Raw genomic sequence first — 20958 nt, 5'->3', positions numbered from 1 at the left:
TAGGAGGCCACTTAAATGTAATATTTAGAATAGGCAAATTCCGTTAAGAAAAGTAGATTAGAGTTTGCATAAGCTTAGGTGGAAGGGGAAAAAACATGGGATAGGTGTAGAAAATGAGTAGAAGAATAGGAAATTAGATTGCTAAAAAGTAGGAAATCGCTTTGAAGGATAATGAAAACATTTTGTACTTTATTGTGGTGTTGACTACAAAACTTGTGAACATATTAAAAGCTCTTGAATTTCACATTTTATTTTATTTTTTGAATTTTACATTTTAAATAGATGAGTTTTGCCTATAAATTCTATCTCAATAAAAGCCAGGCCCAGTAGCTCGCCCCTGTAATATTAGCTGTGCAGGAGGCAGAGATCTGATGATCACCATTCAAAGCCAGCCCAGGCACTAAAAAGACCATGGGACTCTTATCTCCAATTAACCATTAGAAAACCTGAAGTGGCACTGTGGCTAAAGGGTTAGGGCAATAGTCTTGAGCTGAAGAACTCAGGGACAATGCCCAGACCCAGAATTCAAGTCCCACAACTGACAAAATAAATAAATAAATAAATAAATAAATAAATAAATAAATAAATAAAGCAAGCTCCTACATTAAAAATAAACATTTAGATCAAAGTAGGCAAGAATAGTACTCAGCAGTACATATTCTTCTTTCAATATTTTATACATCAAGAAACCAAGCTTGTTGCTTTCTAATGATTTACAAGAAAATATTGCTCCAATGTTTCTGTCAATTTGGTGCCACAAAAAAATGGGGGAAAAGCTTGATTACACATTATGACAACATTTTGTATAAAAAGAAGCTGAAAACATTAGCTAATATTAGCCGAAAGAACTTCTGCATATCATTTATGCCCAAAGTCATTATTTTTGGCAGTCACGCTATAAATTTCAAATCAAGAGAAATAATTTTGTACCATATGCTGTCAAACATGAGCATGTATCAGAGTCACCTGGCAGATTTCACAGAATACTGACTGCTGCATCTGACTCAGAATTCTTGATGAAGCAGGATTAGAGGAAACCTCTGCCATGCTTTTAAATGATGTTAAGTTTGCTACTCTAACAGACTACATTTTAAGATCCACTCATTGTTAAAACCTGTCACATGATCCATATGACATATTAGAATTTCCATACCAAAGGGAATACTTGCTAGTGGGAAAAACTATTGTATAAGACAGAAGCAGTAATAAGCCAACTCTACAGTTTTAAATAATTAAACAAGACTTAGGGCAAAGGAGAAGTAGAATTGAAAGGTCACAAAGAAAGGTGGACATCAAGCCTGTGGCTCATACCTATAATCCTAGCTACTGAAATCTAGGCCAATGTCTAAAGATCGAGGTTCAAAGCCATCCCAGGCATGAAAGTTGGTAAGACTCTTATCTCTAATTTACTACCAGAAAACTGGAAGTGATGCTGTGGCTCACACTGGTAGCCTTGAGCTGAAGAGCTTGGGGACAGCATACCAGACCCAGAGTTTAAGCCCAACAACCAAAAAATTGGAACAAAAAAAAGTAGAAAGTTGGACATCAGTGAATCTAATTAACACAAAGAAATTTAAAAGAAAAATGAAGTCTAGCTAGAGACTAGGCCATCACTGCACCTATTGGGCTTCCAATTGCTAAGTCACATTAGCTCTGGCAAGCTCAGTGGTACACCAGTCAGCAGCCTTAATACAGGGCTACGCAACTGCTCCTTCAGGGGCAAGGACTTCATTGTATGACCCAGAGGCTTTTCCTCATTTCTGCCAGAGTTTCTCCTCCAATAGCCGGTCTTTATTTGAGACAAAGTAGAGCCAATTAGCCTTCCTTCAAAGTCCACAATAATAACTTTTCAAAAAAGTTCTTAAGCATAAGAGGTGCTTTCATCAGTGTTAATTAAATGATACTTTTCATGTATATATATATATTCTCATTATTGATTTCAAGCTCAGTTCCTATGAACCACACAGCTAAAACAACATATATTACAAGAAAAAAATCCTGTTTTCCCATGATACACAACAGAGACATAGACTAACAGTCTATGCTATTTGTGTTTAGTTATCACCATATTCCATCAAAAGCAAAAACAAACTACAGCAGCCTTGAAAGAATTGAAGTAACATGAAATCATGTCACTAAAACAAGTTAAATGACATGACACACTTTGTTTAAAAAAGCATGAAGAAAAAGACTAGAAGATAGCTTTTTCCTATGATTTTACTTCTGCTCAAAATTTTACTAAAAAAAAAAGTAAAAACAGTTTCCCTTTCTAATCCGTGGAAGCCCAAATCACTGTATTTCCCTAGTAAATGTGTCTAGTACATGCATAATAGGCATTATGCACTTACACTATTGCAGTAAAACCTGTTAAAGGACTGAAATTAGATAATCTATTTTTGGAATGACTGTTCCACAAGGCAATTTGTTTTCAGTTTTCCTTTCATTGTAATATGTCCTAATATATGCTATAGCATTAATTTTCTGTGGAAAAAAAGTAGGAGAAATGATATATTAGATATGGAATAATATGAATGTATACAAAATTTAAAGCAATTAGAATAAGAGACTCAGACCTGGTACAAAGAAAGTCAAATATTAATTATAAGAGTTTGAAAACACAGTGAATAGCCATTATGAGACTGAGAACCCAAAGGAAGTTTGAGTGCAGAAAAGGCTGGATTAGCACTTGTTACAGTTTTTGTGGAAATAAAGTTTGAGTAACTAGTTAAACTAAATTAGTAGTTCCTATGACATACTACTTTATGTATTTATATTTTTGGAAATTATGGTATAGACACATTAGGGGGATAATAACTTCTGCTTTTATTCATTAGAAAATGATCATTTATTATCACCTGTGCTTCATAAAAATGATTATTCATTTTTAGTTCTATGTTAGTGTATGTTGACTCTACAAGATAATGAATTTTTATGACATTTCATACATGTATACAACAGACTTTGATCATGTCCAATGCCATCTGCACTGTACAGATAGGAAACCATTTCAGACTAAGGAAGGAAAACTAGTAACATTAGCCCACTCCTCATTTTACATTGATGGACCAATACTGTGTTTACTTTCATCATTTTATTTTTCCACATACTTGTTTTATTATCTTTAAGTAGTTGTACAAAGAAATTGCCATTTTTACAAAGCATTTTTGAATACAACACGTCCTGATCAATATCACCCTTTCAACATTCTTAACTCTCCTTCCCAACTCACCCCACTTTTCTCACTTACTCACTTTTCTCAGTTTTATAGGACATGCATTGATTTCTTTACCTCATTTTAAAACAATAGGCTATATCACTGACTTTTTCCTAGCTGTAGAGTGTACCCAATGCCCTAGAAGACCACAGAGTTTCGTTCTAGAAAATTCTCCACAATTTTAGGTAAACACCCCATCAATGGGTAATAATTTATGATGATAAGCAAAGAATAGGGTTCAGAAATAAAAGGTTATACAAAGGGAAGTCGAGAAACAGGAGGAATTTTTCCAAAGGGTGGAGATTAAAAACACAGAAGAATAAGATTGCTTTATCTTCTTAAATATCAGATAATGTTTCCCCTTATCTCAAGCGAGCCATAGGTCTAACACACAGCTAGAAAAGTATCTACAAAAGTTCTATGACCATGGACTGGGAGAGTGTTTGCTTAGCATACATGAAGCCCCAGGTGCAATTCCTCAGTACCACATATACAGAAAACCAGAAGTGATATTGTGGCTCAAGTGGTAGAGTGTTAACCTTGAGCAAAAAAAGGCTCAGGGACAGTGCCCAGACCCTGACTTCAAGCCCTAGGATTGGAAAAAAAAGAAAAAAAAACAACAAAACTGTATCCACTGGAAAATATTTTCATACAATAAATAGGATAACAGGATAACTCTACAAGCAGCCTAATCACTTCATGTCCTACTGGCTGACTTGAGGCCCCAGATCTCGTCTACTCTACATGCATTCTGCATTTCAATGCCCACCTCAAAATCAGATTGAGGGCACTGCTGAATCTCAACACACTTGCTGAGCATGGGTGTTCAGCTCAGGAAGGATGATGCCATCCCAGAACTAAGTGGAGAGTATAGCTGAGAAAATAAGTTCTATGACCAACATGAGTTGGTCAAAGCCATCAATTACTTATTGGGTTCAATCAATAATATTTATACTTTGACAAGTAAAATAAGCATTTCCCATTATATGTATTCGTATCCAAATGGGTTAAATTTATATTGGAAAAATGAAGGCTATCAAAAAAATTTGTCTTTCAGGAAAATTATTTTCTCTTAGTCATTTCATAAGAAACTAGAAGCAATAAACATAGCAAATGCTTTTAAAATGCAGGCAGATTAATCAATGCATTAAAATCTTCTCATAGCATCTGCTTTACAGTCACTTCAAAGATATATCGAGTTTTTCATAAAAACACTAAAAGGAGCATTATGGATTAAAAATGATTATCAAAATTCCAGTGAGTCTAATTCTATTTAAATTCTCTATCTAAATATGATTTTATGATACTATGAAAACCTTCGAGTTGTCTAAATGAAAATGTACCCAGGGACAACACTTAGTTTTAATTTCAATTTCTTTAATCATCTTATAAAACTACTTTGTATCAGTAATCTAAAGCCAAAAAGTAGCTAGCTTAATCTAATATTTTTTGAAAATTTTGGAGTACAACTAATTTTCCATTACAGCAGGAATCTACAAAGAAACAGTGCATAAGGCCAAAAAACATCTACAGCAATCATATCACTCCTGAATAAAGTTTCTCAGCCAAAAGGATGGTTAGTGTCTCTGAATCTCAGCTCTCCACCACAGGCTCATTCCAGAAATGGTGAGGCTTAGTAGTGTACCAAGCCTTTTGGGAAATTACCAATAAACAGAAATTATTCTGTCTGCTATTACTGCTACTAACCTTCTCAGGGGTCTAAAATTTTGTATCATTTTATCTAAACTAAGCTAGATTAGCAACTGAGTAACATTCAGTTGAATTTAAAGTCATGTTTATAAGTAACATTTTCAACTCATCAATAGAATTTATGTAACCTCTGTAAATGTGATGTGAGAACATTTGAGTTTTTAGAATTTGGGAAAGTAAAACAAGCAAAAAAAATCAAGTGTAGTTATTATGAAAAATGTAATACTTAGAAATAGCAAGACCAAAATAAATAATATTTTTGAGCAGTTAACTATTTTTACTTATAATAGATTGTTCAAAGTAGAAAAACTTTAATACTACCCAATGAAAAAAATGTATTTTTTTTTGCCAGTCCTGGGCTTGAGCTCAAGGCCTGACAACTGTCCTTGGGCTTTCTCAAGGCTTAGAGCTCTACCACTTGAGCTACAGCACCACTTCTGGCTTTTTCTACGTATGTGGTATTGAGGAAATGAACCTGGGTCTTTGTGCATGCTAGGCAAGCACTCTCCCACTAGGCCAAACTGGCGGCCCCAAAAATGTAATTATTTTTAAAAAGAAGAAAAATTCATTAAGTGTTAAATATGACTGTAAATCAGAAGGAAAAAAGTAATAGTGAGTTTGCAAAGGTATTTCCTAGACATCAAATGAAAAATGTCCATGGAAGAAGATGGACATGGACAGAAAAAGGATAGATTGGCCTTATCTTATTTAGGCAGAGCTTTACACATGTCTACAAAAGCAAACTCCAATGTGTTAGTATTTGTATGCTTGTAAGACAATTTTTCCCTTTCTGGGTGATTAGACTGGGTGTCAGCTCTTTAAATGCACTGAACCTACCATTCCAAAGCAACAACCAAAGGTAGCAGATATCAATGAACAATTTTTTCATTTGGGTTTGGGTTAGAGTCAGTTTGAAATAATTCCAAGCACACCAAAAGCTCCAGACTTCTTGATATTTATGGCCCAGTGTGGTAAACACAATCACACACACACACACACACACACACACACACACACACACACACACACAAATATGGTATAAGGATGGGAATTGACTTTGAGTTTATAAATTTTAGTTGGGTAACCAAAGACATTTCAAAATCACCTTAACTTCTGTCTACAATCATCACCATAAAAACTATATTTCAGAAAAAAACTATATTTCACAGTTCAGTCTAATGTGATTTTGCATTTTTCCACCGAAAATAATAGGGGCTTTGCAAAGGGAAGAACCTCACAATATGCCTAAAATACAAGTTGCACATCTTTTCAATTTTCACAATTTACAAAAACATTTACACATCTACTGTAAAAGTATCATATATGAGATAAAAATTTTGTAGACACAATTTCTTTTATATGTTCCTTTACTTTGCATTTAAATGTATTGCTAACTGTCCTTAAATTGATAATAATGAGAAAGGCTATATTCCTATGAAAATTTTTAGTATCCTTCTCTTATTATCAATTTTTCCCTGAAGGCTAGTGCTTTAACCATTTAAGCCACAGCTCATTTCTGGATTTTTGGTGGATATAAGAGTCTCATGGACATTCTTTCCCAGCCTGGCTTCAAATTGTGATCCTCAATCTCAGCCTCTTGAGTAACTAGGATTACAAACATGAGGCACCTACACCCAGCCATTACACATTATTAATCATATTTTCCTAGTGAATTCCTTTAATCAACACCCTAAATTGTTGGTAGTGTTGATCCTTTTTCTTTCTATTTTAAACTGAAATAGATTTCAAAGCTATTCCTTCATAATCTTAAAATACCAACAGATGAGCCGGGCATGGTGGCTCACACCTGTCCTAGCTACTCAAGAGGTTGAGATCTTAGGATCGTGGTTCAGAGCCAGCGTGGACACTAAAGTCCAAGAGACTCTTATCTCCAATTACCCACCAAAAACCGGAAGTGAAGCTGTGGCTCAAGGGGTAGGGCAGTAGCCTTGAGCTGAAGAGCTCAGGGACAGCAACTAAGCTCAGAGTTCAAGCCCCACAACTGACAAAAAATAAATAAAAACAAATGGGAAATAAACTTTAATGAATGGAAATGTGGAGAATCTATATTAGGATAGCAATCATTAATACTTTTACATACCAATCAATGATTCCTAAAATTTGATAGTTGGCTTTATTTGATCATGCTAAAAATAACATCTTAACCATAACTATCTTAATGCCTAAAATATTCCATAAATTTTTTTAAATTCTTTTCTTAATAGCTCATGCCGAAAAAATGCTACCTTTTAATAACCCTTAACTTAGAGTTTGGAGGGCCGGGAGTTTAGCCTAGTGGTAGAGTGCTTGCCTAGCATGCACGAAGACCCGGTTCGATTCCTTGGTACCACATACATAGAAAAAAAGCTAGAAGTGGTGCTGTGGCTCAAGTGGTAGAGCTCTAGCCTTGAGAAATGTCCAAGGACAGTGCTCAGGCCCTGAGTTCAAGCCCTACAACTGGCCAAAAAAGAAAAAAAAACTTAGAGTTTGGAATAGACTTAGTATTATGTTAAAGCTTTTATAGTCTTGAAAAATTGGTGATATTATTCACCATTTTCTTTCACAAAAAGAGTAAAATATAAATTCCTCTAGGAACAACAAGAAGATATATTTCAAAGTTATGCTTACATTCTGATTTACATTAAAAAGAAAGATTATATATATATATATACACACACACATATGGGACTATCGTTAACCTTTAGAGAGCACCTGATTTTATTACTATATATTTTTCCCAGTAGTAGCTGTGACTTGATGATGATCAATGAATCCTTTTAGTAACTGCAATAATGCTGAGCCTGGGAAAGAAGGCTAGTCAAGGCTACAAGATGTAGGTTTGTCCATAGAAGGGATAAATGATAATCAGGTCCTATGGTATTGAACACAGACCCTTCAACTTATTCACTCCCTGAGAGGCCAAAAGGTACAAATCATTCTCTTCAGTGACAGCTCTTATATCTAGTTGGTAGAAGAATGTAAGAAGAAAAATACTCCATTTGAGCAATTTAAAATAATCAAATTAAATTGAATTAAAAATTAAAAATTTGAAAGGAAAATAATACGAAGTAAACACAAAACTATTGAAAAGGTTTACTATATGTTTTAATGTTTCCAAAGGTATTTCTAAAATATATAACTCTAAACCATAAAATGTTCTAAAATGTTTTCAAATATATGCCCACATATATAAATCTAAGTATATATGTATCTAAATTGCATAACTGAAATATTTTAATTACATATTTTTAAAAGATATACACTTATTTAAAGTGTCAATCCCCAAAACACTCAACTCTCCAAACTCAACCTATGCTTCACTTCTCTGCTACAATTTTACTGTGTAAACCTAATCATCTTCATTATCATTACCCTTTATGAAAGTTTTTTGTAAAATTTAGGTTCATTTTTCCCAGAGTATTAATTGAATAGTCCTTCATCCAACATGTACTTAACATGCTAATAATTACATTATCACTCCAACTAAGCTTGCCTATCTTATAGAAATATATTTTAATAAAAATATTGGCTTTACTTTTATGCACACCTTGTCTTCCTTTCCTCTTCTACAATAAAAGTGGTCAATAATTTGAACTATTTCTCCTTTACTATAAACCTGGGAGTAAAATACTGGAAGCTTAGTGGGCAGTGGACACTGGAGTAAAAAGGATTTGAGCTAGCAAGAGAGGGCATTTATGAGATGGGCAACTGAACATCCATTTCATTGGAAAGAATGTGTTTCCTCCTATAATCTATTTCCTTTGTCTCCTTTGTATGATGATAGAAATCTGAAAGCTTCTGAACTTGAATATAACTAATGAAACTAAGATTCTATTTTACATTTTAAGGAGCTCAAATACATCATTTTATAAAGGTCAACTAATTTTCTAGCTTCATCCATTTCCACATCTCTACATCCCAGGAATTAGGGGGTTCATTACCTATCTTCTCATGCCAATACTATTCTAATGCCTAGCAATATTGGTAGTTGAGATGATTTCTTTCCACAAAATGCCCTGGACTATTTGTGTTAAAAGAAATTGAGGGAAACATTCTGTTTGGAATGAGAACTTGGACATTAGCCTCAGACCTACATACACAAGGCAAAGATAATGATTTTATATGGGAAGTGTCAGAGTCAGGATTCTGATTGGAGCCAGGCTGGCTTTCATCATCTGTCAAATACCCTATTTAGCGGCTTCAGCTTAATGGACAATTGACTTGGTTTTCTGTGCCTCACTTTCCCTAACTATGGAAATAGAAAAAAACATTACAAACTATTTCTTTGATTTACTATATTACAAGGAACAGGTCTTCAAGACTGTATGCATTAATATTTGCAAAGTACCTTTTAAAAGTGTGATGTGTGGTGAATGTTATATAAACATCCATTTATGGTAATGTTTACTTAGCTTGTATGTTATAAAATCATAATATATATATATACAATTTTACCTAATATAAAAAATAAAGAAGCGTTGATTATTGGGGAGATAAGCCCTGAAAATCCTTTGAAACATTCCTCATGTCATTGCCTTCTTTATGCTACAGGCATAAATTCTGTCACTTCTTTATGCTTTCCCATATTCCCTGTTAATTATCTCACCTATCAGAAGCATTTCTTCTGAAGATCATGTCCCAGAACCTGTCCCCTGCTTATAGTTTCTGCCGTTGATCTTGTATACATCCGAGTTTCTGCAACTGATCTTGTATACATCCGAGTTTCTATCTCAAACAGCATTAATTAAATGATTGCCTGGTAATTACTTATGGAACTCTCACAATCAATTCCTACTCCTCTCTTGTTTGGATTGAGACTATAGCTTCTTATAAACTTTGAAATGCCATAGATTACATACTTTTTTGGTATGTCTACATAAGAAGGCTAATATATGTTATATATATTCAAATGTGATACATATAACTGTTGCCACAGGGAAAAAACTTTTTGAATATGGAAAAGACAATTTTTCTCATACTTTTATTTCAAGGCCAATATTATTGCTTCTATAGATGGGTAAATGAAGGTAAGTATCTCAATATATATTTTCTAGAATCCTAGCTTGGAACTCCTAGTTTGGGATCACAGTAGGCATTCCTCACATATGCACACATTAAGGGCCAAAGTTTAATTGTGAGGTCATGGGTATGATTAGACATTATACAAGAGGTGTCCACAGATGATAATATTAACAAGAAAGTGTGAAGTATGTCAGAAATGGAACTTAGAATCATAAACACTGATAATTGGTATGAGGAAGCTGGCCTGAGACAAATGTTGATAGTTAGCAAAGGTGACCCCTTACTGACATATAAAACTGCTTGCTATCAGATATGTCACCTCCTGATTCTTTTGAGCAATCCTTGGAAGTATGAACTCTCCTTGCGATTACACGATCATCAATCACAGTGTAGATTTACAATTACATAGAGTTTCCACACCATTTAGAGGAGTATTTATATCAGGACAAATCAAGCATTCATTCCTTAAGTCTTATTTTGCATTAATAATCTGTTAAATTAATTTCTTTTCCAGTGTCAGCCAGCCTGTATTTGTCTTAGTTTCAGGACTTCAAGACAGGATCACATCATGGAATATGAAAATAGCTATTAAGGATTCTTATAGAAAACAGAAAGCATTTTATGCACACTATGCACACCTATTTATAAAGTGATGTGCTCCAAACTACATATTAGAAAATGTTAGGAAATATGAAGTAATTATATCAAGTTAAGTGAAAAAAGGATAATGATTCCTGAAGTAGATTTAAGTTATATAAATAGCTTGTTTTGTGTATCTTAGATTTATTTTCCACTTCTCTGTTCAAGCTAGAACATCTCAAATGTTAAGAATTAAATCACCAAATATCACACAGCTCTATGACAAGTGACTCTGATAAAACAAACTCAGAGCTCTATGCTTGCAAGTTTAATACAGAACATTGGTAGTTTTGAGAATCAAGGATATTATTGAATAAAAACACTCAAGTATCATGCTCCATAACCTCTGAACTTCTGGTGTAGGAAGAATTCTTACCAATTTCAGATATATGAGGTTATTTTTTTGCCAGTCCTGGTCCTAGAACTCAGGGCCTGCTCACTGTTCTTGGGCTTTCTCAAGGCTAGAGTTCTACAACTTGAGCCACAGCATCATTTCTGTTTTTTTCTATGTGTGTGTGGTACCAACCAAAAAAAAAATCTTCCTCAAGCTGAGGTCCTTACAACCAAGCTTAAGGATTTGTGGATCTGCTTTAGAAAGATCATATGTTAGCTCTTTCAGAAATACACTATTCTAAGCTTAAACAAATAATGATACCCTTTTCAAAGAAACTGATTACCAAACTAAAAAGCAATCTATGGAACTAATTCAAAGCAGGAAAAACATTCTTTAATGTGATGTCATCTATATTTTCAGAAAAAAAGTGAATTAGGGTCTTAGGAAACAGAAAGAATTATCAGATTTTTCTACATTCACATATTAAATGCGGGAATTTGTGTAAGCATTATTTTTCAACTTTCTCTCTTTATGTATGTGTATATATATATTTTTTTCAAGACATTTTGAAATTCATTCCTGGTAGCATTCTTCAATGCCATAGAAAAGTGGATGATTTTCCAGAAATGCATCTTTCTATTTATAAAATTGCAAACAGCATTTAAGCATGAACTGAAAGCTAGATTATTTAGAACACTGGAAACTTGAAGATATGCATCTATGAGGAATTATTCTCTCCCATGTTTGAGTTCTATTCAGTTTAATTTAGGTAGTTTTGTAGAAATACAAAGCCAGAAGAAAAGAGGTGCTAATAAGCAAACATCTATTCCACCCTCCCATCCCCACTTACAACTCTCTAGTCCCACTCAAAGAAGAACACAGTTGGAAAGAACACTGAAAGAATACTGGGCTTCAATGTGAGGTTCATAACCTCAGAGTCCCTAGATACAGCACTGAAAGTGCCTTACATTTCATTCTAGATTGTTTTCTTCCCTCTAGCATGAGACAATAATCTCTGCAAACTGGATTTTTAAATTTCAATTTCTGCATAAGTTTGGACAATACAACTTCACAAAATACTGCTGTTGACATGTATTTATTTGCCTTTAAAAATAGAAAGTAATACACTCACCATGATAGATTAGACACAGACATTGCAGCAGTCTTCAAAGGAGTCTTTCTTTTGATTTCACAACAGGGAATCAATAAAGTCGATGAGTAAAACCACTAGCAATGTTCCTTTGCTACAGGAACAATGAACAAAGCACTGAGTTATGGTTGGAGAGAGCCTACAAAGAAAAGAAATTACAATTATGCCTGTACTAGCAATGCTTTATGACTTATCACAGATTAAATTTATACAGGATAATATTGTCAATGAGACATACCAAAATGTGATTAATTTCATAAAATAAGTATAAGGCATACATTCTTTATGAAATTATATCAATCATATGATAAGCTAAATGCCTTTAAAACCAATTGAGAGGTTATTAAAATGCTTATCCCTTGAAGCAAAGATCAGAGAAAGAACAGAAAGCATCATTACAGGTATATCTTTTCATAAGGATATGCCCTCTTGATCAGTTTTACATAATTATGATAAGGGATCCCATAATAGATAACAAAAATGAGAAAGAATGCATACAAGTTATGATCACATTTCAGATTTTTACAAAAATTCATCCTATATTACTTACTAGATCTAAATAAATAAGAAGCCAATTGAGGTAAAACAGAAGGGATTTATGCAACATCACATAATTTTTTAAGCATTTACTATTCATAATGTCCTTTAATCTTGAGCCAAAACTTTCTTTGGATATAATTCCATAGTATAATATTAGCACCTTAGCTCATTAATCTTCTACTGTTCAATTAAATAAACATGGATTGAACATGAAATGGTGGATTTACATTTTCATGCATATATATAGCATAGGGATGAGCATAAATGACATCTGACAATGAGTCCATAAATCCTGTTCCTAAAAAATGTTTAATAAAAAGATCATTCTAATGAAAAGACCAAATATTTCGATCAAAAGATAAACAAGGTATATGGTGATAGGGAAGAGACTTGCAGTCCATCACTTTGACTTGTGAAGGATTTCTAAAGAAATCACTACCTTTAGGTTGAGATTACAAGTAGAAAAACAATTCCATTATCAAAGCCTAACGAAGAGCTGGTTATGGTGGTTCATGCCTGTAATCCTAGCTACTATAAGTAGTTACACTGAGATTTGAGTATCACGATTCAAAGCTAGTCCAAGCATTCAAGTCCACTTAAGTCCCTGAGACTCTTTTTTTTTTTGCCAGTCTGGGCTTGAGCTCAAGGCCTGAACACTGTCCTTGGACTTTCTCAAGGACTTTCTCAAGCTCTACCACTTGGGCTTGGCACCACTTTGGCTTTTTTCTACGTATGTGGTACTGAGGAATTGAACCTATAAATCACTAAACACAAAAGGGGAAAAAAGAGAGAGGAAGAAACTTAGGAGTAAAAATAAATAATGATAATGGACACTGACCACTTCTCCATAATTTCCCTATCTGTGAATGGGCTGAACAATCCAATCAAAAAATACAGAGCAGCAGACTGGATTAAGAAACACCACTCATCCATATGTTGCCTCCAAGAGACCCACCTCACTGCCAAAGACAGAAACAAATTCCAAGTGAAAGGATGGAAACAAATTTTCCACTCCAATACACCATGCAAAAAAGCAGAAGTAGCAATCTTAATCTCTGACAAAATTAACTTCTCAGTACAATCAGTAAATAAAGATTAGTAAAGAGTACAATCCATATCCACAATATTACAGTTATAAACATTTACTCCCCCAAGATGGGAGCACCCAAATATGTCAAACAAACTCTCTTAGAATTACAGAACAAGATAGACTCAAACACAGTCATAGTGGGAGACTTCAATACGCCACTATCACCAAATGACAGTTCAACTCAACAAAAGTTAAGCAAAGACACCATCAACATAAATGACACCATAGCCCACCTGGGCTTAACAGATATACACAGAGTCTTCCATCCAATGACGAAACTGTTTACATTTTTCTCAGCAGCACATGGAACACACCGCAAAATAAATCATATAATAGTTCATACAGAAAACTTAAGCAGATACAAGAGGATTGATATAATCCCAAACATTCTATCTGATCACAGTGGAGTCGGACTAGTTCTGAACAATGCAGTAAAAGTCAAAAAACATTCAAATACTTGGAAGCTGAACAACACACTTCTGAAAACTCCTGGGTTACAGATCAGATCAGAGAAGAAATTCAAAATTTCCTTGAATGTAATGACAATCAAGAGACATCACAAAGGAACTTAAGGGACACAGCAAAAGCAGTTCTAAGGGGCAAATTTATCACACCAGGAGTGCATATTAAAAAGACAGAGGAGCATGAAAATAACCTAAAAAAACAAATTGAAACACATAGAGGATCAAGAAAAAGTTAATTCTAAAACAACTAGAAGGACAGAAATAACAAAAATAAAATCAGAAATATCAGAGATTGAAATAAGATCCACTATACACAAAATAAATCAAAAAGTTGGTTCTTTGAAAGAGTCAACAAAATAGACAGACCCCAAGCAAGATTAATCAAAAAAAGGAGAGGGGAGACTCAAACAAGATTAAAGACCCCACGGGATCAATCTCATCTGAAATTCAAGAAATTCAGTCCTTAATGAGTAAGTACTACCAGGGCCTATATTCAAAGAAACAAGAAAATCTAGTAGAAATGGATAGTTTCTTAAATAAATATAGGCTACCCACATTGAACAATGAGGGGGTAAAAAACTGACCAAACCAATTTCATACAATGAAATTGCGGAAGCAATCAGGGAAATGCCAACCAAAAAGAGCCCAGGTCCAGATGGTTTCACTGCAGAATTCTACAAGACGTTTAAAGATGAAATAACACGTATACTCTTGAAACTCTTTTGAGAAATAGAAGCAGAAGGAGCAATACCAAACTCATTTTATGAAGCTAACATTACTCACATCCCCAAACCAGGGAAAGACACAACAAAAAAGAAAACTACAGACCTATCTCTCTAATGAACACAGACGCAAAACTCAATAAATTACTAGCCAATAGAATCTAGAAACAAATTTAAAAAATTATACACTATTGTCAAGTAGGCTTCATCTCACAGATGCAAGGCTGGTTTAACATTCACAAATAAATCAATGTAATACATCACATCAATAGAGCTAAGGATAAGAGTCATATGATAATTCCTCTGGACGTGGAGAAGGCATTTGACAAAACACAACATCCATTCATGTTGAAAGCACTAGAAAAAAATACGAATAGGAGGTACATTCCTTAAAATAATCAAAGCCATATATGATAAACTTACAGCCAGTATTATATTAAATGGTGAAAGACTGGAACCATTCACCTTAAAATCAGGAACTAGACAGGGATGCCCACTCTCTCCACTTCTCTTCAGGATAGTGCTGGAACCCTTGCCCAATAAGGCAAGAAAAGAACATCAAAGGGATCCATATAGGGAAAGAAGAAATTAAATTATCCCTATTCGCAGATGACATGATCCTCTACTTGAGTGACCCAACAAGCTCCACTCCCAAACTCCTAGAATTAATAAACCACTTTAGTGAAGTGGCAGGATGCAAAATTAACCATCAAAAGTCAGTAGCCTTCTTATACACCAACAATGCACAAACAGAAGGCCAAATCAAGAAAATGATTTCATTCACAATAGCCTCCAAAAGAATAAAAAACTTAGGAATTAACTTAACCAAAGATGTAAAGGAATTATTTAATGAAAACTATAAAAATAAATTAATGAGGACACTAGGAAATGGAAAGACATCCCATGCTCATGGCTAGGGAGAACTAACATAGTGAAAATGGCCGTACTGCCAAAATTGATATACAAATTCAATGCAATCCCCATCAAAATCACAAAAACATTCTTTACTGAAATAGAAGACACAACCCAAAGGTTCATATGGAACAAGAAAAGACCTAGAATAGCCAAAACAATTCTAGGCAAAAAGACCAATGCTGGCGGTATTACAATACCAGACTTCAAACTCTACTGTAGAGCCATAATAACAAAAACAGCATGGTATTTGGCACAAAAACAGACCAGAAGATCAGTGGAACAGAATAGAAGACCCAGAAATAGAACTACATACCTACAGTCAACTTGTATTTGAGAAAGGAGCCAAAGATATACAGTGGAACAAACTCAGTCTATTCAATTATTGGTGCTGGCAAAACTGGGCAGCCACATGGGGAAAACTAAAAATTGACCCTAGCCTTTCGCCATGCACAAGCATTAACTCAAAGTGGATCAAAGACCTCAATATTAAACCGGAAACCATCAAACTGCTGCATGAAAGAGTAGGAGAGACACTGGAACTCATAAGCACAGGCAAAAGATTCCTGAACAGAATCCCAGGGTCACAACAGTTTAGAGAGAGCCTTGATAAATGGGATTACCTAAAAATAAGAAGTTTCTGCACAGATAAAAGCATGGCCACAAAAGTAGAGAGACAGCCAACCAACTGAGAAAAGATATTTACCAATAATATATCTGACAAATGCTTAATATCCAGTATCTACAGGGAACTCAAGAAACTAATCCCCCCAAACCCAACAAACCATTCACTAAATGGGCAAGGGAACTAAAGAGAGACATCAAAAGAAGAGATTAAAATGGCAGAAAATCATATGAAAAAATGTTCATCATCCATAGTCATAAAGGAAATGCAAATCAAAACAACCCTAAGATACCACCTCACCACAACAAGAATGGCCAAGATTTTGAACTCAGACAATGACAGATGCTGGCAGGGTTGTGGAGAAAAAGGAACCCTACTACACTGCTGGTGGGATTGTAAACTAGTTCAGCCACTCTAGAAAGCAATATGGAGGTTTCTTAAAGAACTGTAAAATTGACCTTCCCTACGATCCTGCCATACCACTTCTGAGCATCTACCCTGCACATTATAACCCAAGATATGATAAGGACACCTGCTCATCTAGGTTTATCTCTGCACTATTCACAATAGCCAGGTGATGGAAACAATCCAGATGCCCTATTGCAGATGAATGGATACAGAAAATGCAGAATATATATATTGGAATTCTACATAGCCAACAGACAAGATAAAATAATGGCATTTGCAGGGAAGTGGATGAATCTAGAGCGAATCATGTTGAGTGAGACAAATCAAGACCAAAGGAACAAAAGGCACATAGTATCCTTAATATGTGACTATTAGATCCAAACAGTACAAGAGTGAGGACTCAAAAGTTGCATACCTAATGCTATGGACATGGTATCAGAAATATAAACACAACTACATAGTCATAACAACTTATGACTGTATAGATATGTTTTATTACATAGATTATTATGTATCTATCACATACAAACCCTCAGCCTAATTTTGATTATATTCTAAAATCTAAGTGCCAGTGATTGTATATAGAGATTCCCTTTTTGAATAACTGAATGACTAATGTCTCCACCTTCCAATATCCTCCTGAACTTTTCTACTAGTTTACTGCACCACTTATGAAACTAAATGCCTTTACTTTACAATTAGCAGAATTTAGTTTATTCTCTATTCTCAACTGCAGTTCTATTGAATAAAATCTTTATTGCCAAGTTGTCTTTAACAGGATGTTATTTTTAGTTAAGTTTAGGATAATTTCCTAAAACGCAACCAAATCAACATCAAAAGGACAAATCTTTCCTCAATATACTTGCCCTTCATTAATAACCAAATTTGATAAACTTCTGTTACCTGTAGAATTGTAAAATAAATGCTAGAAATTTGCATTTCTTCTCAATTTGAGAGCTGTTGCTTATAGGAAGTGAATTTGTAAAAACACACGCAAAACAATCCACAGTGATCCTTTATGGTCGTCACATCATTTTGATATCCTGTCCTTTTTGTTCATTTATACATTGTAATTACTTGATTTGTTTGTTTTGGGACAGATACACTGATGTAACACACCCCCACCAGATAATCAAGTTACCAAATTGAATTACATACACATGAACATGTTGTATATGCACACATGTATCGAGCACACACACACACACACACATCATTACATTCATGGTTTTTTTATTTGATATTTTCAATTATCTCAATAGTGGGCTTGTTATTCCTTCAAATGACATTTAAATGATTCACTGCTTATTAGTATAATCTTTCCAGAGAAAACATATTTAAGATCATCAGGAAAATTAAAATTTTCTGTTCTTTTGATGATTCACAATCCTTATACAAATCCCTGACATCAGTCTCCATGTTTGAGCATGAATTTAAAGCTTTCAGCCAAAATTCTAACATTACTAAGAATCACCATCTGCCTCTGTGCCTCAAGAGGAAGACAACATATTTTCATATTAAAGGAAACCTTGCAAAATAGATGGAGTGAGTTAAAGTCCTCTGAGTACTCAGATACGTTTGCAAATTATAAGCAAAGACCCAATTGTTCTCTTTAGATGTCTCTTTTGGCCTAGTGGTAAAGAAAATAGTATGGGAATTTAATATAAGAATCCCACTTAGCACTTTGCGCTGTGGCTTACAATCCTAGCTACTCAGGAGGCTGAGATCTGAGGATCACAGTTCAAATCTAGAACTAGCCCGGGTACTAAAGTCCATGAGACTGTTATCTCCAATTAGCCACTTGAAAACCAGAAGTGAGCTGTAACTCATGTGGTAGGGTGGTAGCCTTGAGCTGAAGAGCTCAGGGATAGCACACAGGCCCAGACTTCAAGCCCCAGGACTAACAACAAAAAAAGAGGAATCCCAATACCATATTAATGATAATATGAAGAGACTTGAACACAATAATGGATTGCATTCATCCTCTAAAAATTTTAATGATTTTTTTCCTGAATTCAAATTTAGGCCTCAATTCTAGATGAAAAGAATGCTATATTGTAAAAAGTTAATTTTTATAATGATTAATTTGACATTGAGTAATACAGTGTTTGAAAGAACTTTTGTAAAATGATTTTATCCAAAGGGAGAATTTTCATATGGTCTATATCTTTGAGTATATAGATGATTTGTATCATTAAAATTTTAAATAATATGAATATTCACTGAAATAACTCATGCATAAGTAGAAGCTGATCAGTCAATATTTATGAGAGTAAACTTACACAAATTTACTGGAAGAAAAAATCAAAATAGTCAAAAATTTGGTCCATAAAAAACAAAGATGTGCACCATAATTTATATTATGTCCCCTGACTCAATGGAGGTTTTCTGTAGTCCTGTTAATTAATAAAAGACAAAGCTCAGCAGAAAAAATACAAACAAATAAACAAACAAAAAAAAAGATGTGGGGCTGGGAGTTTGGCCTAGTGGTAGAGTGCTTGCCTAGCATGCACAAAGATCCGGGTTCAATTCCTCGGTACCACATATATAGAAAAAAGCTGGAAGTGGTGCTGAGGCTCAAGTGGTAGAGCTCTAGCCTTGAGAAAATCCAAGGACAGTGCTCAGGCCCTGTCCCAGGACTGGCAAAAAAATTATTTAAAAAAACAAAGATGTAATGTATGCATTGTATTCCACTGCTCTACTGAGAAAAATTCTAAAGAGAATATCAATTTTATCAGCGTAATTTCAACATTGATTTTGGTCAGTGGTCACTGGATTTTCTTATTAGTGATTTGTCTTATGGATATATATATATTCAGACTTTCATCAAAGCACTATAAGAGATAATGTCATAAAGTGAAGAAAATGTATTATATGATAATTACTTCCATAAAAATTCAAGATAATTATCAGTAATAATAAATTATTAGTCTTTTTAAAATTTTATAGGGCAGACTTAAATTTAAAATTTTAATTTTTATTAATCTGTTTTAAATTTTATTTGTTATCACAATAAATCATTCTTCTTCCTTGTTTTCCAGTTTCCCTGAAAATTAATTCTGTACATTCACATTTTGTGTGTGTATATGTGTGTGTGTTTCTCTTTATATTGAATTGAAAGCAATTGCAAATATTTTCGTTTCACACTTGCAACATGTTATAATGGTCTATAAGTTTAGAATTGAAAGAACATGTTTATCTACCTCAGTATTTTACTTTTTCTTATGTTTCAGTGGGTTATACAAAGGATTTGCATAGACTCTGCTCAGATTGAACTGGTTTACATATAAGCTCACTCCCAATCACTGTCTACACCCTGTGTTCTGAGACCTTTCAATGATCTGACAAATTTCTCTTCCCCCTCTGATCTAACTTGTCCAAAGCTCTTTAAGGTTCTACGTGAGATCTACAGACCCTGACTCATGGTTTCATGGTGTTCTGATTTCCCTTCTTTCTGAAATAACCGACATCCAACCAGCAATTAAAATAACCTAAACATTAAAATATTTCCTTATTTCAAGTATAGTATCATTATTTTCTTAGGGAAATTGTATGTTTATAAAGACAAGGACTCATATCTTTTATATTTAAAATCTAACTAAGCACCCAGTACTCTCCAGGGTTAATAAACCTAGGGAAAAACAAAAAACATTTCTGCCTGCCCAGGGTCCCAGAGGGCCTGTGCCTGCCCAGCCTTGCAGGTAAGAAACTCACTCAACTCAGTTCCCACAGAACATATTGAAATATCTCTGAAACGATGTTCCAGCCAATCTCAGTGGTAGGCTGACAAGTCCTGTTCACAAAGAGATCCAGTGGGAAACACACAAATAGGCACTTCGGCAAATGAGTCTGGGAGCTTAGGTCCCACTGCTGAGCTACAGATAGCTCTGAATTTCAGCTTCAGCTCCTTTCAACTGCAGTCTGTGAAAATCTGTCTGAGGCTTGAGTCTTACCTAGAGATGCCAAGGCAGCCCTCCACTCACTCCCTTCACCCACAAAAATAGGGCAGCCATGTTTACTTAGGGGCCTGCTGCATGAACCAGCAGGTGTCTATAATCAGAAAAATGTTTAGTAGGCCTGACATCTGTGAACCATGAAATAGACCCTCAGCCCAAGGTCAGTTCTATG

The 20958-nt window shown here is 34.5% G+C and overlaps 1 protein-coding gene across 2 annotated transcripts in view; it reads right to left on the bottom strand.

The window, feature by feature from the left end:
- The window catches only part of Oxr1 (oxidation resistance 1), a 348769-nt gene that overhangs the window by 270180 nt on the left and 57631 nt on the right, over positions 1-20958 (bottom strand). For both annotated transcript variants that reach the window (XM_090339254.1, XM_090339256.1), the window contains exon 2: positions 12052-12208. In XM_090339254.1, coding sequence (XP_090195380.1) covers positions 12052-12074 — 23 coding nt within the window. In that variant the 5' untranslated portion in view covers positions 12075-12208. The remainder of the gene's footprint in view (positions 1-12051; positions 12209-20958) is intronic.

Source organism: Megascapheus bottae, chromosome 9 (assembly GCF_031878675.1).
Source record: "Megascapheus bottae isolate mThoBot1 chromosome 9, mThoBot2.hap1, whole genome shotgun sequence".
In the NCBI taxonomy this organism is placed as follows: Eukaryota; Metazoa; Chordata; class Mammalia; order Rodentia; family Geomyidae; genus Megascapheus; species Megascapheus bottae.
This window is presented reverse-complemented; position numbering and strand designations above follow the sequence as displayed.